Source organism: Camelus dromedarius, chromosome 9 (genome assembly GCF_036321535.1).
Source record: "Camelus dromedarius isolate mCamDro1 chromosome 9, mCamDro1.pat, whole genome shotgun sequence".
Classification (NCBI taxonomy): domain Eukaryota; kingdom Metazoa; phylum Chordata; class Mammalia; order Artiodactyla; family Camelidae; genus Camelus; species Camelus dromedarius.
The window spans coordinates 66,787,386-66,813,869 of record NC_087444.1 but is presented as its reverse complement, the minus strand read 5'-3'; the positions used below and the strand labels follow the sequence as shown (position 1 = coordinate 66,813,869).

General features: G+C 40.3%; 2 protein-coding genes and 1 long non-coding RNA gene across 3 annotated transcripts; 1 reads left to right on the top strand and 2 right to left on the bottom strand.

The window, feature by feature from the left end:
• Window positions 1-520: 520 nt before the first annotated feature.
• Window positions 521-8,940, bottom strand: LOC135322100 (ankyrin repeat domain-containing protein 26-like). The gene is made up of 9 exons (XM_064489645.1): window positions 8,519-8,940; window positions 7,851-7,902; window positions 7,409-7,478; window positions 4,689-4,749; window positions 4,413-4,600; window positions 3,511-3,640; window positions 3,090-3,151; window positions 1,504-2,592; window positions 521-584 (listed from the first exon to the last, which is right to left on the bottom strand). The coding sequence occupies exons 1-8, from the start codon at window positions 8,742-8,744 to the stop codon at window positions 2,545-2,547; spliced, it is 837 nt and encodes a 278-aa protein (XP_064345715.1). The 5' UTR covers window positions 8,745-8,940; the 3' UTR covers window positions 521-584; window positions 1,504-2,544.
• A 1,814-nt stretch (window positions 8,941-10,754) lies between these two features.
• LOC135322105 (ankyrin repeat domain-containing protein 7-like) lies at window positions 10,755-17,834 on the bottom strand. The gene is made up of 5 exons (XM_064489651.1): window positions 17,479-17,834; window positions 16,689-16,803; window positions 16,353-16,526; window positions 13,723-13,829; window positions 10,755-12,426 (listed from the first exon to the last, which is right to left on the bottom strand). The coding sequence occupies exons 1-5, from the start codon at window positions 17,667-17,669 to the stop codon at window positions 12,285-12,287; spliced, it is 729 nt and encodes a 242-aa protein (XP_064345721.1). The 5' UTR covers window positions 17,670-17,834; the 3' UTR covers window positions 10,755-12,284.
• Window positions 17,835-19,045: 1,211 nt separating this feature from the next.
• On the top strand, window positions 19,046-21,393 carry LOC135322114 (uncharacterized). The gene is made up of 2 exons (XR_010382422.1): window positions 19,046-21,109; window positions 21,196-21,393. It is a non-coding gene; the product is annotated as an uncharacterized LOC135322114 (long non-coding RNA).
• Window positions 21,394-26,484: the final 5,091 nt, after the last annotated feature.

Sequence of the window (26,484 nt, the reverse complement as noted above, 5' to 3'; positions counted from 1 at the left end):
AGTCCTCACCGCCTTCCTAATGATCAGGTGGCTGGGGGAGTGGAACTTTCTGCTGTGCTTCCCGGACAAGCTTTGGTGCTGGAAGAAGCTCATTTCATACCCATCTCATCTCAAACACTCTTCTCTTCCTTCTTCTAAAGAACTATTCTACATTACCACCTCCTGCCAAGGACCCCCCTCCCTTTAATTCATTTTCTCCCCTCCTCCCTGCCTCTCTCATTCTTCACTCCCTCCTTCCCTCCTCCTGATTTCCTGGCTGTCCTCAGATCACAGAGCATCTTGAAAGAAAACTAACAACTGAGCTCCTCAAACAGCATTCTACTTTAATCGTTGCTGACACCTGATAAGATATAAAATTTACCTCTTTTTCTCCTCTTTTTTCTCACTATATGTTCAACAGGTGATTTTCTTTGGCTGAGAGAATATATCCTAATTCATGTTTTAAATCAACATTCTGTCAAATGACTTTTTTATAAAATACAGTGCTTACTTTCTATTTGTCCATTTAATGTTTTTTTTTCTCCTTGACCTGCAGCTCCAGATAACTGATCAACATAGTTCGGTAGTTGAACCTTGGTGGTACTCTGTTAAAATTAATATTAATAATGAATTGCATAAAGATTTCCTAATCCCTTTCTAAGAAAATATTTGTTTCCAACCTTATTATTATTATTTTTTAATTTCCTACTTTAAAAGCAATTAGATTAAAATACAAGACAAGCATATCCTAGAAACCCAAACATTTAAATAGAAAATTTCATATACACTCTCTAGATGAAGTCTATCTTTTATCTTCAGTTGGCTTTTGACTCTGTGAACTGAGCATGGAAAGCCAGAGCAAATATTTTCACAGACAAAATACTGACGTGCAGATTTCAACAAAGAATTAACTTCAAAACACCTAATTCCATTTTGCATTCCTCAACAAAAGAAGAGGACGTTTTTAAAAAATAAATATTTTTATATGTATAACTGAATTGCTTTGCTGTACACTTGAAACTAACATTATGAACTGACTACACTTCACTAAAAAATAAAATTAAAAATATACATATTTAAATATATCCTTTAATAAGTATACGTGCTATAAATTTAAAATGTTTCTTAGGGCAGATATTGACTTTAGTATTAAAATAACACACTTGGCATGAAAAGAAGCCTTGGATTCTGTCATGTTGAGTATTAACAGAACACTGTGGAAACTGCTACACTTCAGTAAACAAAGGCTTAGCAGAATCTAACTATTATTTGATAAAACTTTCATTGATAGGAAAAAGAGTTGAATAAGGTAGCAAAGTAGAAAGAAAAACATTTATGCTTAAATTAACAGCAGAAAAATTTTAAATGTAGTTATGCAGCTCTTCAAAAAGTACCATAAGCTTTACTTTAATATGGGAAGAATAAGAACACTGTTTATTGACCATCTGCACATGCCAGGCCCTTATCATGCACGTTGTCTTTTCTACACACACCAATGATAAAGGTGATGCTAAGGACGCTTACCCACTTGCTGCTTCCTGGCCACTCCAAGATGCTGGAGCACCGTGATGAGCAGACGGGACCCGCTGATCTCTCTGTCTGGAACATCCCTCCCCTGGACCTTCGTGTGCTGGCTCCTTCCTGTCCGTCACCTGGCAGCTTTGGTCACACTCAGCTCTTGTCTGACTACCTAAATTCCACCCTTACTCCACCCCAGTCCTAACTACAAACTCCCCCACGGTTGTCTAACCTAACTCTCTCCACGTTCCTCATAGAAGGAGTTACTGTCCCTGAAATACGGTTCCTGTTTACTTGTTCTTCTTTTCCTGCCACTACAGCCTCACCCCTCAACTGCTACATTCAGTGTCTAACGGCCCGATGCATAGCTGGTGTTCAGGAACAGGAAGTTATTTAAGGTCAAAACATCTAAAATACCCAGAGGTCACCAAGTACCAAAGCACTATATACCTATCGGAAATGTCTGATAACAGCCCACCGACACTCAACATACCCCAAATGAGAAATCCCGTGCCCGCTCTAACTTTCCCATCTTATCATCCTTCAGATTTTAAAAAAGCGTCCTCAAGATTTTAGTAGGTCACTAGTGGCTACTGTCATCATTCTGTCTTACATTTCTATAGCATCCTTTACAGCTGACAATGTGTTTTCACATTTGTTACCACATTTTTGTTCATGACACATAACCTGAAGTTTAGGTGTCAATATCATATTTTTGAACGAGGTCACTGACATTCAAACAAGTCAGACAAGTTTTCCCAAGATCCCACAGTGGGTCAGAACCAGGATGCTACCACGTCTGCTGACTTCAAGTACAGTGCTGTGCCACTAGGCAGGAGCTACCGAGATCCAAGGGCTTGGGCTCTTCTGACCTCTTTCCACAGCTATCACCTTGGAATAGGTCACCACTACCCTGCACTTAGCTTCCTTCATTTCGGTCGCCATAAAAGTACTCAGTGCACGCTACTTTCCCTGCCCAAACTGGGCTGTTCTCAGTAAAACATCACTAAACCAAACTGCTGGCATTTTAACACCATGTATTTATTACTATTCCCCATGCTTTTTCTTCTCCTGAAATGTTCGTTGCAGATCTACCTGACAATCCAAACATAATAACACTTTCAAGTCACAGGCACTGTCTTTTCAAGGTCAAAGTGGTTAAACAAACAAAGAAAAACACTTTTTTTTTTTAAAATGCAACTTGTTTCTCTCTGAATCTCACTAGGAGTTTTACACATCCATTTATAACAAAGAAACAAACATCTGGTCACAGGCTGACCAAGAATAATTCATTAGTTTTTAGAAAATGTAACTTCAGAGACCAAACCGATTCCCTGTGACTTCTAAGCCTTGGTTTTTGCACTACATACACCCGTTTCATTAGGCGAGTCTGGAAAATTAACTGAAGTTCACTCTGCAGTGGTATGACATGTAGCATGGAATGATTTTACTAAGTGCAGGTTAAATATATGAGGGAACAATTTTGCTGGGCAAATGCAAAGGTGAGAAAGTGAAGTCAAAACATCCCTCCATTTATGTTTTAACATCACGCAATGCTTATATTAGAAAATAATAATAATAGAAGACAGTACCTCAGAGTCCCAGGATGGTTCTACAGCTTCCTTTTCTTCTAATCCTAATGCTGAGGTTTTGCCTACAAAATGTAGTCACAGATACATTAATGAGAACACGTACCACTGGGAAGTTGAAATACATTTATAAGCCTATATTCATTCATGACTATGTCAATAAAATAAAGTGGCAGAAAAGAATTTCAGAGGGTTGAAGCATTTTCTGGAAGAAAACTTGGTCATAGTTGGGATATTTATGAAGAAAGGTGGCAAAAGAAAGACACTTGAAAAGAAAATTGTATCATATTTGGATCTACACACTTCAGATTTTTTACATTATTTTTTTTTAATTGAGGTACCAGGAATTGAGCTATACCCTCCCCCCTCCAACCATACTAGCTTTTAAGCAGAGAAGGAAGTCCACAGATGTGCACTAACTTACCACCTTTGTCATTTTTATGTGCTCCATCAATAGAAACCAATTTGTTATGATCTGCTTGCTCCTTTAGGACACTGTTAATAGTCCGAGTGCCGTTCTCTTTTCCCCCAGTTTTTGGCTTTGCTGCTTCTTCCTAGAAAAACAAAACAAAATGTAACAAAAACCCAACTTCAGAAAACATCATATTCCTGCACTTGGTCATTCAGTCAATCAGTCAGGAAGACAACATATATTTACTGTATCCATGAGATCATAGGCATTATCCTGGGAGAAGCTGGCAATATGTATAAAAGACAGATTCTGCTCTATATTCTAGGAGAGGTAGAGACACATGAAAATGAATGAACACAGACAAGTATAGCCAAAAAGAAAAAAGGTGAGGATCAAATTTTCTTTCCATTGTTCATAAAATCAGCTCTATGTCCTTCAGAAGAGCCTGAGCATTTTCCATGACCTGACTTTTCCTTCCCTTAATTTGAATTTGATATTATTCCCATCATAATTTGTACTATAGAGCTCCCGCTCTCACTTAACCCCACTATTTCTGCTGTGCGTGTATAATAATCTCTCTCATTTTGACACTCATTTATCTTTATATTAATCTCATCCTTATTAAATGAATCCTTCCCCTTTGTACTCCTGCCCATCTTCATATTCATTCAGCTGTTCTTTTCAGTTGCTTTCTTGTTCTTTCCTTTCTTAATGGCACACTTGAGAACTGTTTATTGCCACCAAACTTTACAAATCTCAGTCCTGCACATGTGCCTCTCTTGTTATCACTCTGTTTTCTATTGTGATCTTGAGGACTTCCATTTCTGTGTAGGATCCTTTTCATCCCCATGAGAATCAGGGGGACAGTATGGGAAAAAGCACAGGAGGCACAAGTTAAAAATAAAACGGCTTACCTCTGTAACACCAAAGACTGCTGAAGATGGGAGAGGTTCCGGTGCTGGGAAGGCAGGATGAGAAAAGCCTGGAACTTCGGTTGATGGTTCGGGAAAGGTTGTAACCACATCTTCATTTTTATGATCAGAATTATTGTCCTCAAAGGAGGCGCTAGTTCCTGGTTTCAAAACACCATCTTTTGCCTCTGCTGTAGTGAAAACAAGGTACGGTAGATGAGATTATCTATAATTTCTAGTCAGTGAAAACACAAGAAGGACACTCTTCAAGTAACTCACTGTTTATCGTGGGATCTTGCCAGGCCTGAATCGGCTTTGTGGACCTTGGATGCCAGACTTTCTAGAGAAGAAAATAACAGCTTTAAGAACAAGAAATATGAAATTGAATAAAATAATTATAACATTCCCCATTCCTAGAGGATCTAACACAAAGAGCACTGGCTTTGGAGTCATTCAGATATGGATTCAAATCCTGGTTCTGACCTTTACCAACCTACATCTTCTCATGGGGTGAGGATTATGAGAGATGATCTGAGGAGTCCCAAAATGTTACTTTCCTTACCCCTCATTGATTACTATACAAACACTGTGGGATCCATTAGATGACTTTCTTGACCAAAATGATCTAGAACAAAAACTTATCCCTGACAGTTTAGAGTCCTATTGAAAAAACTAACATTAAGAAATTTAAAGTAATTGTTCTATTTTGAAATGTGCTTGCATGATTTATATATGTGTGAATGATCTCTCATGGGGGAAATATGAGAGTTTACTTTTTAGCAGTATCTTATTTGGATGAGTTAGAACAGCAAACAGTATAGGCTACTTGTATTCCATTTGCCAAAATCTAAAGACAAATGATTGTTTAAATTCAGCTACTTCTAGGAAAGAGGAATTAAAAACAAAAGTAATTCTGAAGGGCAATGACTCATGAGTGAGAGCCACACACATAGTAAACAGAAAGCTGTAACTAAATACAGTCACAGAGGCAGAGTGAGATGGACTGAAAGAACAGACACTGAAGAAGTGTTTTCTGCAAAGAAATATTAGGTTTGGGGCAAATCATTAAAAAAAATTGGGGGAGGAGGAAGAAAAGGCAACATGAGACATGACTAGACAAGAACAAACATAAGGCAAGAAAAAAAGGGAAATGTAATTATAACAAGGCATGTGGGGATATATATATATTTCAGTATTTATATATATAATAGATCAGTGATGTATGAGTATTGTTAGGTACATACTATCAATGAAAGCCTCTGTTTTACCTTTTTATTATATAAAATTATATAAATTATATATGCAAGTATATATATTGTTCTTCAGCAAATTTTTTAAAAATATCAAAATATATTGTATATAAAACATATATATAAAACAGAGGACTTTGTTCATAGTGTATCCCCAGTAATACTGACGTGAATTTCTCTACAACTCTTTGTTTGTCAATACTACTATAATAAATGTTTAAATTTTGTCACTGTTAGGCATTCAGTTGAACAAGGTCATCTCTCACTACCTGAATGCTGTAAATTGTTATTAGGGAGAGAGACAAATAGATTTTTCAAAGTTCCTAACACATCAACTTTCCAGAGAGATAACTGGTAATCAGGATTCTTAGGAGAATACAAAGCTTGAAAAGATATATTGAATAGAACATGAGATGGGGCTAAAAAGAAAGTTAAAGAGTTTTCATCTCAAATTCTAAGCTCACAATTGGTGGATACTGAAAAACAGACTGTAACCTTTTCCTATTTATCATACACTTCTTATCTATTTCCTCGGCATTTATGACATATTTCCTCTCACAACAACTGAACTTTTACAACCTAAACAGAGGGAATACAAATTTAAGTCATATTTTTGGAAATCAAATGGATTTCATTATGACATAGTACACATATTATATTACCTGTACCATCTGATAGATTTCATTATGATAGAGTGTGCATGTTATATTATCTGCAACATGATACAGAATTCGATGTCTCCTCATGCATTCACATTCAAAAGATACTAAAATGTTTCTTATATTTAAGACCTTATTCTAGGTGCTCCAGGAAATGCACAATTAGGTTTCCTACTCTCTAGTGGAGTATACTGAAGCAGGGGCTATAAAATGAATATGTAAATAACTATACTACAAAATGTCTGAAACTTGAAATTTTAGAATGGGACACGAGGACTGGACATACTTTTTAAAACTATAATACAAAAGAATTCTGAAGTAGGTTTCATCATATGGTTGTTATTAAGAGTCTTCCTAGAGAGCTGATTGTTATTTTAGGGAAAACATGTATTCTTCAATTAGATGAAGAGTTTTGAATGAACTCTTAATGGGATAATTTAGAAAACACAGAGGAATCTCTTTATAATATGGGTTTTGAGAAACAGAATTTTAATGTCTAAATTTCTATAATTTCAACTATTATTTTAGTCTTAATGCAGAACCAAAGGTAGAAATGAGGTTAAAAACAAACAAACAACAACAAAAAAAAACCTCTTTCCTAAAAACCATATGCTATGAAAATAAAAAGTGTCCAAGGCGGGGGGAAAAAAAAGACACATGCTACGTAGTTTTGGAACTTAAAGGCCCCAAGAACAGCCCATGATTATCGCAGAGAGTAGCTGTGTGCACTGAAGATGTCCCTGAGGCACGAGTATTATACAAGTGCCATCAGTGTGGTTTAAAAGTCAAAGAACCCCTATCTTTGGCCAAGCTTCACACTTCCTCTATCGTGGGAAAATTTTTCACAGCACAGTTTTCCTGTCACTATATATTTTCTGGTCCAATTTGCTTCAGCCTCATCTTCAGTATTTACCAAAGTAAGAAAAGAAAACATCAAGCAGTCGTATTTTTATAAAATGGTTTACTCTGACCAACTTTCCAACACAAACATAGAACAATGATAGGCAGACCACTGCTAAATTTTAAGAGTAAATACTACACAAAACTAAATTCAGAGCAGAAAAATTAATTTCACAAGAGAGCACTTTACCTTCGGAGCAAGATCTGCGTCATCATCTGCTGAATGCCATGAATCATCAATACAATATATGGATGAAACACTTTGGAGCAAAAATACACATCAAAAATGAGTGAGTTCATTTCTTTAAACAAACAAAAGTCTATGCTGAGGGATAAGAAAGCAGATTTGGGAGCCAGGCTGCCTGATGGTCAAGTCACAGGTCAACTACTTGTTAACCAAGGAATCATGGGTCAACTAGTCAACCTCCTTGAACTACAGTTGCCTAGTTACCTAGAAGTAAGCTACAACAGCACAGCTACTCTGCAAAGCTGTTGCGGTGACTATATGAGGTAACAAATGTGAAGTACACAACACAGTGTCTAACCCAGAGTAGGACACTCAACAAACCTTGTTTCTTTTCTCTGTGTTCCCTTAGTCAACATATATTTTTTAAAAATCCACAAAATCCTACCTGCTTACAGAGAGATCTTCAATCCTCAATGGAAACTTAACCCTTAAAGTCTCTATTAAAGAGAAAAGTAAAATAGATTTTGTATCAGCAATAGAAAAATACAGAATACTAATAGTATAAGACCAATGTTTTGTTAAAAAGCATTTCTTTGGGACCACGTCTGGAGACTACACACTTGAGTGAATATTGAGTATACTCCTGGTGGGTAATTAATGAATAAAAACCACTTCCCCTCCTTTACATTTATCAAAAAAAAAAAAAAGATTTTTCACAAAATTTGCTATCTTATAGTGAACTGCTGCTTACAAGGACCAAAATCCCAACCAAACTTTATGAGACTGTCAAAAAAATGATAATCACTAGTAGAATCAGTATCATAAACTGACAATGTCAAACTTACATAGCATGGTGTTTCTGGATGATACCCATGGGACAAACCCACCCTGCCATTTGGCTTTGTCAGCCTCGTGTTATCTGGGCACAGTCATCCCTATTCACTCACATATGGCCTAGGGCTGTTTTCACACTGCAATGACAGACATGAGAAGATGTGACAGACACCACATGGCCTAAAATATTGACTCTCTGGCCCTTTATAGAAAAAGCTTGTGCATCCCTGCTTTGTGTCATAACCAGGAAACCCTAAGACTCAAATCAAATCTTCTTACTCTTCTCAACACTCTTCAGTGAATCCGTGCAGCTGCCATTGCTGGCTCCCAGCTCGGCAACCATGTCTTCTTCGTTGTCCTTGCTGGACAACTGCAACTTTTCTTGGGTATTTTCTGCCCCAGTATGCGAAGAAGGTACATTCTCAGCTGCAAAAAGAGAAATGATTATTCTGCGGTCATCACAGTAAATACATCTCCTTCCCCAGTGGCGTTTAGGAATGAGCATGTGATGTAACACAGCCAGTGAGATGCTAGGGGAAGCCTACCGGCAGCCTCTCTATTTTCTTCCTCATTAACAGAAAACATGCAGAGAGAAGCAGCCCTCCTCGCCTGCGGATACTGTCATGTGAGAAGATGACGCTTGGAGCTGCTGCCAATCAGCAGACCAGGAAAGGCGACATCACACGCCAGCAGCCTCACTGCTGAAGGAGGGACAGCATCTGGAATCCTGATGACATCACTGAACCTTCTAAACAACCCTGGTTCCTGTTGCTGTAGCCACTGTTACTTAGGTCTCCTATTATTATTTGCAGCTAAAAGCATTCTGACAAATTTCTTAAGGTCTACAGCAGACCTCCTCCTTCCTATAGTACTAGAAAGGCTTTCAGAAGCGTGCCTGAGCTAGGTAGTCACCTCGTTCCCAACCATTCCTACAGCATCCTTTTTGCACCAACAAAATGAAACTCATAGATCCTGCAAAGTTCACCGGCACATCTTAGTGTTTGCATTGCTGTCCTTTCTACCAAATGTAATCTTGAAAGATGTTCTGCCCACCAAACACTGTCCTTCTGCCTCCTTCCCTGGCAAACTTCTACTCGCTCTGCATGCTTACCTGACATCCTACCCACTTTTAAAACACTCCCTTCCTCACCATGCACTTAAAGAATCTGGGACATATTAAATATCAATAAAAAATACATAAAGACAGTTACAAAGTCCTAGTGGGCTCTGGGACACAAGAGCACAGAATAAAGTCAAGTCAATCATAAACATGGTGATGACTGTAATGAGCTCCTGGAGGCCAGGAACTGTGCTTTTGACCTGTTTGCATTCTGGAACGTCAGAGTGGTGCTTAGTACCTAAAACACTTGATAGTCATCTGTCAAGTGGGTGAATTCACAGATAAGAATGTTTTCTTTGACAATCCTGTTTTAAAAAAACATACAGACACTAACCAGGGACAACTCTATTGTGTTATGAGCACCTTGAAGGCCAAAACTCTGTCTATTCCATCTTTGTATTTCCTACAACAGATGTTCTATCCTTGATCGAGGTCTACTAAGTTTAAGGTGCCCTCATACAGTTCAGACTGAACAGCACGTTAGGGGTCACATCTAGGCAGAACAGTCGTCTTTTGTTTTTTGTTTTTTTATGTGAAGTATTTCTGTGTTTTTATTGCAATTTGCTGAGTCCTGAGTTGTGCTATTTGAGTATTTATTATGACAACCCTTTAACTAATGGCAACAAAGAATCTTTTCCTAAGAAAATTAGAGTTTCAAGACAAGTATCCCCCCCAAAAAGAAGAAAACATCTCACTCTCATGAAGTCAACATATCGCATTCTGTCTGCACTTATGAGGAATGAAATTGGCAACCGAGTGAGACCTTGTTGGTATAATGATGCAAAAAGTAACCAGTGCTTCTCAACAAGGCACTGCTTTTCTGACTTCTGCGCTATCACTAGGTATTTTAAAAAACAATCTCTTATTAGTATGCTGCACACTGGCCCAGTTGTGCAGTTCTAATTGTTGGCCATTTGTTTATAGCACCAGGAAGGCACTGCCGAGTTCCGTTTTAAAGACAGTAACATTTTTAGTGAGATTAATCACTATGCAATAACTAGCGTTCATTCACCCAATGTAATCCATTCGCTTTAAAAACTAAAGATCCAGTTGTATACCAAGGCCAATTTGTTATAAAGTTAGAGGAAATGTACAACAAAGTTAAAAAACGTTTTCCTTATTTACACAAAGATATAATATGGGATTTCAGGGGCTATGATTAAATAAATGAATTTCTTTTCAGACAGTATTGTCTCAGATTTTAAATTACCTACAATTAACTTCTTAAATAATTCTGAATACTAGACCATTAAGAGAAACTTAATTAAAAAATAAAAACATACATGAAATTTACACACTGGCTTTTTTTTTTTACTGCTCTTTCATTATCAAAAGTTCCTCAGTCTTACTTCCTTATCTATGGTAGGACCAACAAGAGTAACTTATTACCTGAAATCTGTCCCAGATCGCTATTTTGAGAGGGAGTATTTGGTATCTTTCCTTCTCTGTAGTCGACAATCAGCTGGTAAATGCTATATATAAAATAATGTGATAAATAAATATTACTACTTGAATACTAATATGAAATATAATTACCAAATGTATTAAATTCTTAGATTATTTCAGATAATATCAGAGATATCAAAACTTCAATTGTCCCATATACGTCAAATTTGTACAATCTACAAACATTTAAATTTAGCATGTGTAATTAAAGAAGAAAAAAATTAAAGTGAAGTAGTCAGGAACTGAGGGTAGTACAGCTCAGTAAGTTATCTAGAGTGAGCCTGACATATGGAAAGTGTCTCAAACTCAGAAGTCCCAGCTCTATAACCAACAGCTATTTGTTGCTGGAAAAGCTGCTTCTCTTCAGCCCAAAGTCTTCCTTTATACAACTGGGATCTTACTGTCTTCTTAGGCAGTTGGTTATTAATACTCATAAGGGTATTATGAAGATTTAATGAGATAATGTACCCCCCCCAGATGCTCAGAGAAAGCGTGGAAGAATGGAAAAATTTGTTCTTGAACTTTAATGCTGGAACTATTTGAGAATCCCAAATAAAACCCACTGTGTGTTTTTTTCACAGGTGTAATATTTAAATGTGGCAGTTTTCAGGACAACGTTACAAATTATGCTGATTAGCTGTTCTTCGTGGTTTATACTTCAGGGCACCTCAGCTACTATATAATTTGTAGCTAAATTTATTTATAAATATATGACCTCATACAAGCATATGTATGAGAACTAAACAAGCTGTCACGCTGGTTTACGTGTCGATCACCATGAAGACCACGGAAACTGGATCAGCACAGGCGTCCCGGGAGCAGAGGTCAATCATGACCCGACTGCAGGACCAGTTTCTTTTTCCTTTTCTTCTTTTAAAATTTTAGTAAAGGTCTTTAGAGAGCAACGTCCAGACCCCAGACTCAGCTGCCAAGGAGATCCTGTTAAAACCAGTTTTAGTACCAACACTGCAGCAACAGAATCAAGGGAAACAAGAGAATGATTAGAATGCCCTCGCCCTGCCCCAATGCCTTGTGGGAGAGGACTGTCACTGTGATCTTAGGGAATCCCTCAGGCTCTTGGAAAATTCAAAAGGAAGATTATAGAAGAAAGTCCCCAAAGGAACATACAGGATTTTCTGCTCAACTAAACATTTCAAGACCTAAAGAATTAGTTAGAAAAATCAGATATGTGACATTATTTGTACCTCCATGCACAGGGGTTACACTGGAATGAAATGGAGAACAATAGGATCCCTAAGGATAAAGGTCTTACAAAGCCTGAGATAAAGAACCCTGTGCCCACTGCTCCATCTCACTAGTCTGGCCTTTTGCTGGTTTCCAGCTGATGATGTGGAGTGTCTCACTGCCATCCCCAAAGTGCCTGCTCCCAACTACGAACTCTCACCTGTCACATAACAAGTAACAGTTAGGTCATTTCCAACCTCAGTTAAGAGATACTTGGCATTTTAATGTAAACACTTACTGTTCAAACCCATTAGAATAAGCATATTGTTCAGCAGACCATCCGCGTGAATCTTGAGAATAGGGACTAACACCTTCCTGAAGAAGTAACTTGACTATGTCCGGGGAGTCATGAAATACAGCAAGGATGAGTGCTGATCTAAAAGAAAAAAGAGAGAACTTCACCCTTAGGAACTTAGTTAGCTTCACTTAAACAGTTAACTTGATCTATTTTACCAAGTTAATATCCTGCCCACCCCTGGAGAACTGACCATTTACATGCTCAAGTGCTCATCTCTGCAAATTACCTCCAAGGCCAAAATGGAGGGATAAAAAAGAAGCCTCCTGTCCTACTTGGGTAGCACACAGTAGAAGTTGCTAATTTAAAGTCCTCTGATGGACAGGAAAGGATGCTGAGGTCACTTGTCTGAAGTAGGTAAAGATTTAAAGAAAGGATTCCCCATTTCTTCCCTAGTCTGAAATATAATACTTTAAAATCAGCTAGAGGTCACGTAAGGAGAAGCTGTCTGCAGGCTGAAAACAGTAATATGAATAAAAATGGCAGTAAAACTAGTCACGGCTGCAGTTAACACGCTGAGAAGCACGTGCCCGGCACTAACCTGAATAGTCTACGTATGGTCTTTCTCAGGCACAGCCGCCCTGGAAGGATGTACGACGACCCTCCTTTACGTGTCAGGATACATATTTGTTGATAAGTCATGTCTACCCAGGCAACACACCTGCCCAATAGGAGAGCTGGGAATTCAAACTCGTCTGACTCTAAACCCCGGCTCTTTCCTCTTTATCACCCACCAATGACTTGTCTTCTTTAAAGGGAATGTTTATTCAATAATTAGAGCTATTTTTCTTCCTCCTACCATTATCAATTAAAAATAAGAACTTTAAAACGTACTAGAAATGAAAAAGGATAAAAACTGATGAACCCACAGTATCTGGTAATAGTTACTCACTGAGTGATACTCACTTAGTGATAACCTAATAACATCAGTATCCTTCAAAGAAAGTAATTTAAAGCAGAGTCATCCAAAAGACAAAACAAACTCCTTTTTATTTAATATGTATCTTTTAAGACAAAAATATATGCCAGGAAGTGGTTAAAAAATTATAAAAGAATGAAGAAATTCTACACTGTCTCATAAGCAAAATTAAAGTCCGTACTAATAAAAGTAAAATGAAATCCCTGAACTGTTGTAAGATCACATGACCAAGAAAATCAGGTTGCAAATGACATCAGTCACTATTACAAAGGAAGATGAATCCTGCTGCATACTGTTCTTCGTGACACCCACGGAGAATATTTGCTCTTCTACCTAACTGATGATGTGTTGATTCTAAGTTAATCCTCTTCTTCTTAAGTTAATCTTTCTGATTGGCTGTTATTACTCTAGAACAACATTAAGGTTTAAAAAAAAACAGAGAGAACCAACTACTGTACCTTTGCACGTTGTCGACTGCATGTACATTTGCCCCGTTCTCTATCAAAAATCTGACCATTTCCTTTTTGTTCTCCTTGACAGCGAGTAAAAATGGTGTCAAATTACTCTGTAAAACAGCAAAAACAGTTGATAATGTACAAAATTACATATAATTTTCAAAACTGAATTTAAAAACTTAAGTCTCTGAACTTAAACATATACTATAAAGTAAATATCAAGCAGCCCCTTCCTCTTTGCCCCTCTATGCTCCTTCCCTTTAAAAGGCTCCTCCTTGATCTCTTCGAAAGTTTACCTGTAAAGTCATTCTCTGAAACTCACTTAAGACATTCGCTGGTTCCAAGAACCTTTGCTTCTATCGCAGTGTCTATCAGGCATTCTGTAGTTACCTTACTGCTCAACGACTACTTCTGACCCTCTAAACACTGCTCCAGAGAGAACCATTTAGCTACTGAGTCAAACATTTTTAAGGAGCCATGCTGAGTAGAAAGATACCATATTGTCTGCAACATGCATAGCCTATCCAATTATAGCTATGACTAATCCCGTAAAGCTTGCAGACATTCCAATGGGAATATGATTATTTGCATGTAAAGAAAAAGGTTTCCTTAAACCAACTTATAAATTCTAATTTGAAAAATCCCATCCCACTCTTAAGGGATTATTATAAAATATGAAATAGACTATAAATTAATATAGAGTGTCTTTAAAATCTTGAAATATTTATCAAAATATATTATACAACAGGAATTGTAAATTCAAATGCTTACAGAAGCAATGTAGGTGACCTGAGTAAGTGAAGGTCCCAGGTGAGGACAGCAAACCGGAGAACACATGTCCCACTGAGAAGGGACCCCCTCTGCAGGGCAGTCTGCTAAGAGCCTCGGCTCAAGGGGGACCAGATTTGATTCTTCAGGAGAAGTTCTGAAATGCAGATTTCTGCACGAGTCTGCTAAATTTTCAATGTTGACTCAATGTGTGGGGACAAACTGAACATATCCAGGGCCATGTTTAGTCTATAGCCCACTTGTGTTTTTATGTTTGTTGTGTTTCCAACAGTTCGGTATAAATCAAGTATTTGTATGAAAAACCTTGCCTTTCTTTAGTATCATATGTCTTACACACAAAAACACTGGGCCCCAACATGTAATAAAAATTGTGATTAAGACTCATAATACCCAGTTTAAGAATATTTCCAATGCTACTAAAACTACAATTTATCTGTGTCAAATTCTCCCTGATTGTTAATGAAATGTATAATTAAGATTAAGGATTAAGAGGCATAAACAATCAGGTATAAAATAAGCTACAAGGATGTATTGTACATCATGGGGAATAGAGCCAATAGTTTATAATAACTATAAGTGGAACATAAACTTTAAAAATTTGTGAATCACTAAACTGTATACCTGTAACATATAATATAGTACATCGACTATACCTCAATTAAAAACATAAGATATTGTAAAATAAATACATTTTAAAAAGCTTAAAATACCCCCTTCAAGAATTTTTCCATTGCCTACTAAAACTACAATCTACCTGTATCTAATTCTGCCTGATTGTTAATCAAATGGATAATTAGTTCAGAAGCTGGCCAAAACTAAATTATTAAAACAATTCCAATTTGTTACTAATGTCATGGGTTTTGATGTTTAAAACTGCCATCTTGCATGGTGTATTTATATATAATTGAATATGACTCATCCATAAAAAAGAATGAAACAATGCCATTTGCAGCAACATAGAAGGACCTAGAGATTCTCATACTGAGTGAGGTCAGTCAGAAAGTGGAAGGCAAATCCCATAGGGTATCACTTGATATGTGGACTCTAAAATACGATACAAATGAACTTATTTACAAAACCGAAATTGACTCACAGACATAGAAAACAAACTGATGGTTACCAAAGGGGGAAGGGGGTGGGGGAGGAATAAATTAGAAGTTTTGGACTAGCAGATACAAACTACTATATATAAAATAGATGAACAACAAGGTCCTACTGTATATACTACAGGGAACTATTCTCAAGATCCTGTAGCAAACCATAAAGGAAAAGAATATGAAATATATAAGCATGGAAGACCCCACGGTGTACATGGAGGGCCATGTGGCCACCAGCACAAGCGAATGACCCTGCCGGATGTCAAACATGACCTGAACTCACTTGCCCAAATTCTAGGACCTGGGATCCTGGGGTGCTCAGGGCCTGTGGCTTGCTGCCTCCCCTGCCCAGGTGCAGTCACCCAGCTCCCCCTACTGGGTACTGTGTTCCTTCCTCCTCCCACCCATCCCCTGTGGCACACCTGCCCCTGAAGGCAGCCAGGCCTTCACATCACTCCACTCACCGCAAGCCTTCATCTTCTGTAGGCGCTGAGCCTGCAACCCACTCCCAGACACTTCCTAAGGGGAAGATTTTTCCTTCTGGGGTAGAAGTGTGGCTGGGAGACAGAGATCTGCCCTTTCTGTGGGCACTACCTCTAGCCCCTGGCCTTGGCTTTGGAGTTGTTTCCATGATAACAGGGCCTGATGTATTGCATTCAGTATACATATTACTATAAATAAAACACTTGTAGCTAGAAAAGACCCTGTATTTCAAATATCTTGTAAATAAAGTTAGTTGAGCTATACCTTGTTTATCGCCTCGATATTTGCATGATGGCGGAGCAGCTGTGTTGCAATTGACACACTCTCTTCCAAGATGGCATAATGGAGAGCAGTGTTTTGACCGCCGTCCTCAAGATTTGGGTTAGCACCGTGTTCCAGCAGGATACCGGCACATCCCCTGTTCAGGGATTGTACAGCCTGTTGGTATCATGCCAAGAAACAGACTGTAAGTGCCAGGCATTCCAAGTTAACATTCCCCAAGTTCCATCAGTTTGTTATGTTTAAAACAGATAAGTTAATTTTTATTCTAAGTAATTAAATCGAATCCATCTCACGTGGACACTGTTGGCAGCTACATACCCTGATGAGAGCTGTCGTCCTTTCCTTGTCACGAGCATTCAGATCACAGTTGAACTGGATAAGGAGAGCCACCACTCCTGGACAGCCGCTGATGCAGGCCAAGTGTAGCGGAGTCCTGTGAACATGAGAGAACTTTTTAGGGAATAGAGCACACTACTTCAAAGATACAATTATTCATGTAATTGGAAACATTCAACAGCATGCTATTCCTACCCCTTTAAAACTAACATTTAGTCTTCTTATCTTAGTTCTTCCTATGGAGAGAGAACAATATTTATTAGCTCTTATTACTCAGCACTTTAATGGAAGAACAACCTGTTTGAATAGAAAGGGCATGCCGTTGAGATTCAGCTCAACTTGGGTCTGACTCCTACGTTAACACTGTCACTCATTAGCTCTCACTTAGCCTGTCTGTGCCTCCGTGTCCTCATCAACAAGATGGGCATGAAGTGGTAGTTATCTTACAGGACGCCACTGTGAAGCTTAAATGAAAAGCTATGCAGAGTGTCTGGCAGTTTCTTGCCCAACATAACAGCTCAATCATTGTTAGGTAATATTATAATTGTTACCGTTACTATTTCACAAAGACAACATTTCAATTAAGTAAAATGAGAGTATATCTACTTTGCTGCTGCAAGGATGAGAGACAACCCTGTACTTCAATGATTCTAACATGTTCATTTTCTCACACTTCAACATCTCTGACATGGGAAGGCAATTTAAAATTCATGTCTTACAACCATAGTTGGCAGCTCCTCCCAGGTCCGCCCCCTCGTCCCGCCACTGTTACCTGCCATTCTTGTCTCTGCTGTCTACGGCATTTTTCTTACGTGACAGCAACTTCCGCAATGTTTCATCATAGCCTGAACATGCAGCTCTGTGGAGCTTTGGTAGCTCACGCTTATCGATGATGTACGAAGGCTCAGGTCTCTCAAGATTCCTGAGGCCCACCCAGCTCGTGAACTTAATCACTTTCTTCATGATCCTGCCTTTCGCCTTCCGACACCACGCCCTTCCCGCTTGGCCTCTTGCCACCTCCCAATGTCAGCGCTAGCGCTATGGAAAAGCCACAGAGATCGCGCTGCCACACCTTGGCTGCGAAGCTCAGAGGCTTGGAATGTTTGGTCCGGAACACTCGTAGCCTAGCAACAGACCTGACCCTCAACTGCCCCTCAACTGTCCCTCCAGAGCCAGTGACCCTGCACGTGGGCACGGAGGCCCGGAGGCCCAGTGTGCCCCGTGTGCACGTGGGAGCCTAAGCCATTTCAAATCTCTGCAATGGCTTGTGGGCCATTTTAGATTCCTTTCAGATGTCAGTGCTAGGTGGCTGAGTGTTTCGGGACATTTCCAGAAGTGAGGCTTGCCCCTGAGAAAGTCGTGTTTGTATATGACTGTGGTTAGAGTAGGGTGGAACTACAGGATGCTGAAGGCCTCGTTCCCCAGAGAGCTCCCAACCAAAAACCTCTCCATCTCCTATCGCTCACTTTATTCCTTTCCTCATCCCTCTGGGCCCCAGCCAATCTCCAGGGACTTTAGCAGATGGAAACAGCAGGAAGCTGTTTTCACGGTTTCAGAGACTGTGGCAATATGCATCATTAAGTACAAACATGAGAAACCAACACACGCTCTGAAGATGAAATGAAAATTTGTTTCTGCATGTCTGCTGCCCCTGCTCTGTGTCTCAGACTTATGTTACACGCTTTCTTCACTTTTATTTTATTTTTTGCTTTTATTTCCACCAATTAAATCTTTAATCAATCCAAGATTTATTTAGGAGCATGGTACAACATTTGAGGACTTTTTAACCATGTACAAAAGCACCACGTCAGTGACTCAGCGAGACCACGCTGCTGGCTGACCGCTTGCAGGAGGGTTGGAAGGCAGGGCAGGCCTCTTCTTCCTGCCTAGCTCCTTCCTTCCTCCCTCAGCTGGGTAATTATGGTTTCTGACCCTGCCGGGATCAAAACTGCAGGGGTGCACCAGCTCCTCCTGAGTGGCTGATACTCCTGGGAGCTGTTCTTGAGTGGACAGGACCTGGCAAGTGTTTTAAAGCTGACTCTCTCAGGGGCACTTCTGTGCCCACACCTACAGTGGTGGGCAGGAGGGGATTATTCAATTATCATGAGCAATTATTAATGACTACATATCATTTTAAATTTCATAATCAGAGTACATAAAGAGACCTTTGGAGGTAATCCAGTACAGCACCCTTTGAAAAGAGTGTTTTTTCTAAATATACTCGAGTGAGGAAATTCACACTTTCCTGAGGAGTCCTGTGATCTCAGAGGACATTCACACACACAGACAAAACACCCATGACACATGGGCTCAGGGAGATGATGCAGGCTTGGGGAGATGCTGTGGCCTTCGGGAGATGTGGGCTTGGATAGATGATGCGGGCTTGGGATATGATGTTGGCTTGGGGACATGTAGGCTCAGGTACATGACCGGGCTAGGGGAGATGATGTGGACTCGGGGAGTTGTGGGCTCAGAGAGATGTCTCTGGCCAGGGGAGGTGACACGGTCTCAGGGAGATGACATGGCCTCGTGGACATTATGTGGGCTTGGGGACATGATGTGAGCTTGGGGAGACGTGGGCTTTTGGAGATGATGTGGGCTTGGTGAGCTGTGGGCTCAGAAAGATGACGCCTGCTCGGGAAGATGATGGTGACTTGTGGAGATGACATGGACTTGGGGAGATGTGGCTTTGGAGAGATGATGCGGGCTTGGGGAGGTGAATAAATTTTTAAACTCTCTTCTTTTTATATTTTGCTCTTCATACGGAAGAGCCACAGGACCTAAACTGTTAAAAATCTTTAGCTAACGGATCCCAAAACAACAACTTTTGCTTCTTTCTCATCAAGGTAAATCTCTGTACATCTCTTGAGTGCTGACGACATGACAGCTGTGTTTAGGTACTGGGGATAAAAGGTGAAAAGGAATGGTTATTGTCCTTGAGGAAGTTTTATTTTTTCTCTGGACTGAGAACCCTAAGTAGACGGTTCCAATGCAATGTATTAAAGTACAAGGAGGTATCAAGAAGGTACAGCTTCAAGGACTTGAAACCTTCACACTCGGCAAGTGGCTGTGCTGGAAAGATTTGTTTTCCAGGTTTTATCAGAAATAATTTCACACCATTTCAGTGTTAAAAATCTGTCATCCCTGCCAACATCATCTGCACAATGGAAATGTGTGAACTACCACAAAAGGGGATTTGAAAACAAATTCAAGGGGAAAAAAAATAACACCGTTTCTTTTATCACCATCCACACAGTCCTCTACCTCCTCAGTGTAAAAGGTCTGTACACATTCTTTTGAATGGCGAATGATGTGGACTGAGGTAAAGAAAAGCCTTCAAATTTCTGTTGTAGACTCAAGATCTAATTTGTCCAGACTTGAAGTCTGCCTTAGCACAGAGCCTTTAAGGGGAAAATGTAAAGTGAAAAAGCTTTGACTACCCTTAGAAGAAACAGGGTAGCAAATAGGGAACTTGAGAGAACCAAAACAACAGTTCATCTAGTCAACAGGTTACTTCCTGTTTTCTGGGGCTGTAAAGGTAAAAGAAGACAGGTCAAAACCTCCTAAAAGCAGACAGAAATTCTCAGTTTCTCAATGCTTAGAGAAACAAAAAGTTGCTTTAAGCACACTGTGAAGTTTTTCTTTCAGTATTCGTCAAATTTTGAAAATATACAGGGTGTGAGCCTGGAGATTTGGCTCTGAAGCACAGAACTAGAGTCACAACAGTATTTCATTCCAAAGAAAAAGAGGACTCACCAGGCTGTAAACCAGATGTCTGGGAGAGCCATACCCTTGAAACAAAGATGAGCCAGAGACAGACTGTGTAACTTAAATCCAAACTCAGCTTCAACCCATCCTCCGTAGTAACACAGCCTTCTTAGAAGGACACCAGTCACTGGACTGGGGACCTCCCTCTATTTCAGTATGACCTCAGTAATTACTAACACCTGCAAAGATCCTATTTCCAAGTGCGGTCACATACTGAGATTCCAGGTAGACATGAATTTGGAGGAAAACTCTTCACCCCATTCCAGTTGGTACGCCCCAAAGAAAGGGATTCTGCTTCTTTGCTAGAATAAAGAAAACTCTGAAAGTCATCATCATACTACTGGCAAGACCATTCAGGAAGACAGACACCACTCCAAATATTTGAAACAGAATTGATTTAATAACATTGGTTACAGTGGCACTTGGAAGGTTGCAGCAGTCAAACCGGGGAAGAGGAAGTAACGCAGACGTTAGCACAGAAACAGCCCCTCCCACTCCTGCATGTGAGCAGAGGGAAGTGATGTTATCAGAGCCCAGGGATGCCAGCCACCCAGCAGCAGCTAAAGCAACAGTGAGCCTGCCAGGCACAAAGCGGACCCCTGTGGGGACAGAGCAGCCAGCAGGGGTGGATCACGGTGGGAAAGGGGAGAGAGCAGGTGGGGGGACCCTGGCTTTTCCTTCCCACTGCCCTCTAACTACCCACCCAACCTCCATTTGCCAGGCACAGCTGGAAGCCAACATCACCTGGGAAAATCAGCCTGAGAATGCTGACACCTCTGCCAAGCAAGAGAGAGGCTGGGAACAGATCGGTGGGCAAACTGGCCATGGCCATCCCAGCAAACATGGAGGGAGGTTAAAAAAAATCCTCAGATGTTGCTTATTAGGATTTAAGCTTAAAATTAAATGTCTTAAGGAGTTAGGCATAGCCTCAAGTGCGTCCACTCTGTTCAGTCTCCTCACTGACAGGAAATGTTGCTTTATTCTTAATTTTTGGAAAACGGACAATATAATAAAACAGTTAATGGACTTAGGAAAATCCTTTAAAAATCTCAGTAAATTTTTAAAATGTGTGCAGCCTCACGTGATACATATGGTATTGACCTAAAATCCTAAATATCTGTTTTCTAATTTCACCCCTCCTCTGGGCTTGTTTTGAGCTTATATAGAAGCGTTATTCTGTCAAAGAAACCACATTAAGAAAGCAAATAACTAAAAGTCTCCTTTTTCTTTCCTCCTTCCTTCCCATTAGAATTAAGAAATGTAATGAATGTGAGAGTCTACAGCCTCCTTGAAAAAAATCCCCCTACACATTCTGATTCCAACTTTCTAAGCCATTATACAGCATTGTAGAGCATTCTGATTCTCCTATTAAGGTACAGAAAAAAATGGTTTCACCATGCACTGATTTAGTAAACAGAATGGAAATGATATCAACATTGATATTTTGTGAATTATCTACGAGCCGAGTACAGCTCAGTATGTCCAGTAAGAAAGAGCTGGGGGGAGGGGTAGGAAGAATGAAAGAAGGGGAATAAAGTGCTTTGAAAACAATGTATTGACTTCAAAGCTATTAAAAACCATTCCATTTCGAGCAGATGCCAAACCGCACTCCCTGCCAAGTCTCTGTATTTTCATTGTTAATGATACAGAAATAAATGAAGACCAGTGTATCTCAATAAGGATATAAATCCCATGAGGACAAAGCATGTTCACCAATTCTCCAGCATACAGAGTAATGCTCAGAGCATATGCTAGATAAAAATGACAGATCAGATGAATAAACGGCAGCTTCCCTGAACACAACAGCCAGAGTGCACCGCTTATTCCTCTGCGATCCCACAAAATCTAGCTTCTGTCACTGGTGTGGATCCCATCAGTCTGCCTGGTACATAGTACCCTGTGCCCTGTGTTGTCCTCCCCAGCCCCCATCGAGTAGTTGAATACAGAGAATGGCTAATTTTTTTCATGGTAACAGCTCATGCTGTCCTCAAAACATGTCTCCGGTTGTTTCATGCATGACCATCTCATCTCTAAACGGGATTGTCCTCATTTCTGTCCTCCCTTAATTTATAGTGTGGCCTCAGGTGGGTCAGAGCTGCTTTGAACTGGAGCCTGCTGTCTGGAAAAGGAGATGGTTGGATCACATGATCCAAAGCCCCTTCTAACTCCAACAGGCTATGATTATCTTAGGGCCTGAAGGTAAAAGACTAAGAAGGCCAACAGGGTCCAGGTTTCCAAATGACTTCCAGTTTGGTGCGTTCCATTAATTTGTAAAGTCAGTTGTTATGTGCTGCCGGTAACACTGGTTTATATTCAGAGCAGTGGGGAAGTTTCCATGTAAAACACAAGAAGTACAGCATGGCAATGAAGCATCCATCCTTTGACGACAATCTGATCTGAAAAACAGGACAACAAAACCAAAGAACTGCTAGGGGTAAAATGTGTTGATCTTTCGTGTCTTAGGGCAGAGACACTACTGAGGAGCTCCCCACCAGACATAAATAAAATCCTTTAATGCAGAGGTAGTTTGTTACAGTCTCCACAAATGATGCAGTCCCAACACCAAAGGAAAATGCATTAGTATCAGATGTAGAATTTCCAAGACTTCTGTGTTTAAGTTTTTCTTTAAACAGCTACCTAATATTAATTTATTATCTCTTCAGTGAGTGTTTACTGACTACCTGCTGTCCAGCTGTGGACTCTGCACTAGGAGCTAGGTGAGTTTGAGCAAGTTATTCCACTTAACTTGTGCCTGAGTCTTTTCATCACTTGAAAGGGGATAATGTTAGTGCCCGATTCACAGAGTTGTTGTTTGGATTAAATGAAGTAACAGGGACAAAACCCTAGAAGAGAGACTAACACATAGTTAGCAACATTTAAGTGACTTTTGTTGCTAAAGGTGTTACTGCTGTTGTTTTTTACTGTTACTTTCCCATGCAAGGCACTCAGCTAAATGTGTTGGAGAGCTTTTAAAAAGATATTACGGGGGGGGATGGGAATGACTAAGCAGAGAACAGAGGATTTTCTGGGCAGTAAAAATATCCTATGATATTCTAATGGTAGATACATGTCATTATATATTTGTCCAAACTCAAAGACAGTACAACACCAAGAACGATTCCTAATGCAAACTGCAGACTTGGTGTGATTGTGATGTTTGGATGCAGGTGCAGCAATGGTAACAAATGCAGCCTTCTGCTGGGGGAATGTTACCAATAAGGGAAGCTGTGGGGGAGGGGGAGGAAGGAGCACACCAAATATCTCTGTCCCTTCCCCCCAGTTTTGCAGTAATCCTAAAACTGCTCAAAAAATTGTGTTAAAGCACACAACATAATATCCATGTCTCACCCCTCAAAAAAATCTGAAGTCATAGAAGTGACAAATGACTGTATTAAATGGTAAAAGTAATAATGCCATGAGAGAGGAAAAGATAAGATGCTATGAACATTTAGAAAAAGAATTACGTGCAAAAGTTTCCATTCTAGCCCTTACCACACAATGTGATTTTTTTAAAAAAAAAAACATGCTTTCTGTCCCTCCTACCCATCCCTAGTGGACTGAAAGTCACTTGGAAGATAAGTGTATGGCTAATTCATTTTTCACTCACTTTGTCTTGCAAAGAACATGATATAAAGGAAGATTTCAATAAATCTTGATTTAACAGGAGTAAACATCACTAAGCTCACGTTCAGATAGTTATCATTCGACTGTGAACTGGGCATCCACATAGAGATGTCTGGAAAGAAGTCAGAAATAGCAATTAAAGTTTCTTAAGTAAAGGAAGGGCCTTGCATGGAGTCCTATACTTCAAGAAAATATTATAGTTGTCTGCAGGATTATCAAAAAGGCAAGAGGTCACTTAAATTTTCCAGTGTTATTCCAGTATCAAGAAATTTAATCCAACATACTTTCAATTTTCCTTGAGTTTTACATCTTTACTAAGATTCATAAAAGTTTTTTTTTTAAACCTACTTCAAGTCCATTATTGGAGTGGTACCACTTGGCTCATTATTAAAATAAAATAATGTTTGGACATTTGAAATGTGAGGCCATTTAGCAGATACTGAATTTTATGACTTCTTAGATAATACTCATGTTGTAGATACTCTCAGAAAGAGGGACCTTGGCTAAAAAAATTTTATTACAGATTCTGTGACTGGTTTCCTATCCATCTAATCCTCTCCGTGAGGATTTGACTAAAATCTATAACCTTTGGAAAGTAATTTAGGGCAACAGTTCCCAGTTACACAGAAAACAGAAATAATATATCAGCCCCCTCCAACCTGCAGTCACTGCAGAAGCTGTAGTTCAGGTAAAACATTCTCTCTAAATGCTATCTTGCCACACCACCTCCCCAAATTGAGATATTTGCGAAGTACTTTCCTATATTGCAAGGCAGTTATTTACTTCCTTTATTTCCTTCTTCTCCAGAAGCTCAGAGTAATTAAAATGGTATTTCCTATTTATTTCTGAAAAGACCTTGAGACATTTGTTTCTGGCCATTTGGGAATTAATACTCTGAATCCATTATGACAAACTACAACATAAAAGAAACACACACTTGATAAAGCACAAAAAGTTTATTTTTTGAAATGCATTGCTAATCCAAAACAGAAGTGTGGAAAAAAATCCCCAAAAGTAAGAAGTGATGATGATGATAAGCTAAATGAAGGGCGATAAAGAGAGTAGAACCTAACCACGCAAAGGAAAATGGAACTGAAACCATTTAGCAGCGAATTGGCATGTATATTTAACACACACCTCTTACTTAAATGAGTAATAAACTGAATTCAATTCCAGCTGCAGCCAGTCCCCCCAAGTACTTGGGTAAGTAAGTTTACAATAGTTCCTTGTTCCAAGTACTGCACTTGTAGATTTTCTTCCCATTATGTTGAACAGGAGACAGCTGTTCCTAGGATTCCCCTTTAATTAAAGGAAATTACTTCCTTTCAACACTTGAGAAAGTAAGTTTTATTTTGTGGATTTGGGATCCTGAAAAATACCAAATACTTAGTAAAACTGGGGGACTGTAGGTTATTCACAAACATGAACTCTGTGGCTGCTGGCATTCCATGGATCCTATCCCAATCAACCCTATTCAAAATTAAAAATCACGGCAAACCCCAGGCCTGCCTGCTAGCCTGAACCGGGTGACAGCTGAAACACTCCTTTCTGTGCAGCAGAAAGGTGGCAAACGGCGGCGGCTGAGCCAGAGAAACTGCACTTTGCCCCCAGGCTGAGGGGCCAGGGACGCACCTGCCAGCCAGCAGCGACTCAAGAAAGCGAAAGGACTTCGGAACAGCGATGAGAGAAGAAGGGCTCACCCAGGCAAACTCCGCGACTCGCAAGCGCACCCCGCCCCCCCCCCCGCCGTCCCGCCACCCGGAGGCGGGGAGCCCGCCCGCAGAAAGTGAAACCGAGGAAACGCCGCGTCGGAGGCGGGGGGGCGACATCAGCCCGCCGACGTCCGGCCCCGTCCTTCCGGGATAAGCGGGGGAGGCGGGGCGGAGGCGGGCTTGGGACTGGCTGAGGCTCCGGTGGTTGGGTGGGTTCAGACTAAGGGGACTGCGGGTCGGCGTTGGGCTCAGTGGGCTCGAACGAAGGACTCTCGGGCAGCGAGTCGGCGCGGCGCCTCCTGACGGGTAGCAGGGTGGCGGGTCGCGGCTTCCCGGCCAGCCAGTGCCCTCCCCGCGCGGTCCCAGTCGGCTTCTCCTCGGATCCCTGTGGCCAGCGCCGCGGTGCGGGCCCCGCGCAGAGGCACCTGCTGCTGAGGGACCCCGAGGCCCGCCCAGGTGCTCGTGATGGGGCTGATCTTCGCCAAACCGTGGAGCCTCTTCTGTAACCAAGGTAAGAAGGATGGAGCTGCCCAACGGCTGGCACTGGAGGAAGTGGGTCTGGCCGCCGAAGGGGACAGCTCGGGAGGCAGGGCTCTCTGAGGACACTTGCGTTCTGAGACGCAGAGAAGTCAGTGAGTTAGTCAAGAGGGTAGGGTAAAAACTCAGTATTTAAT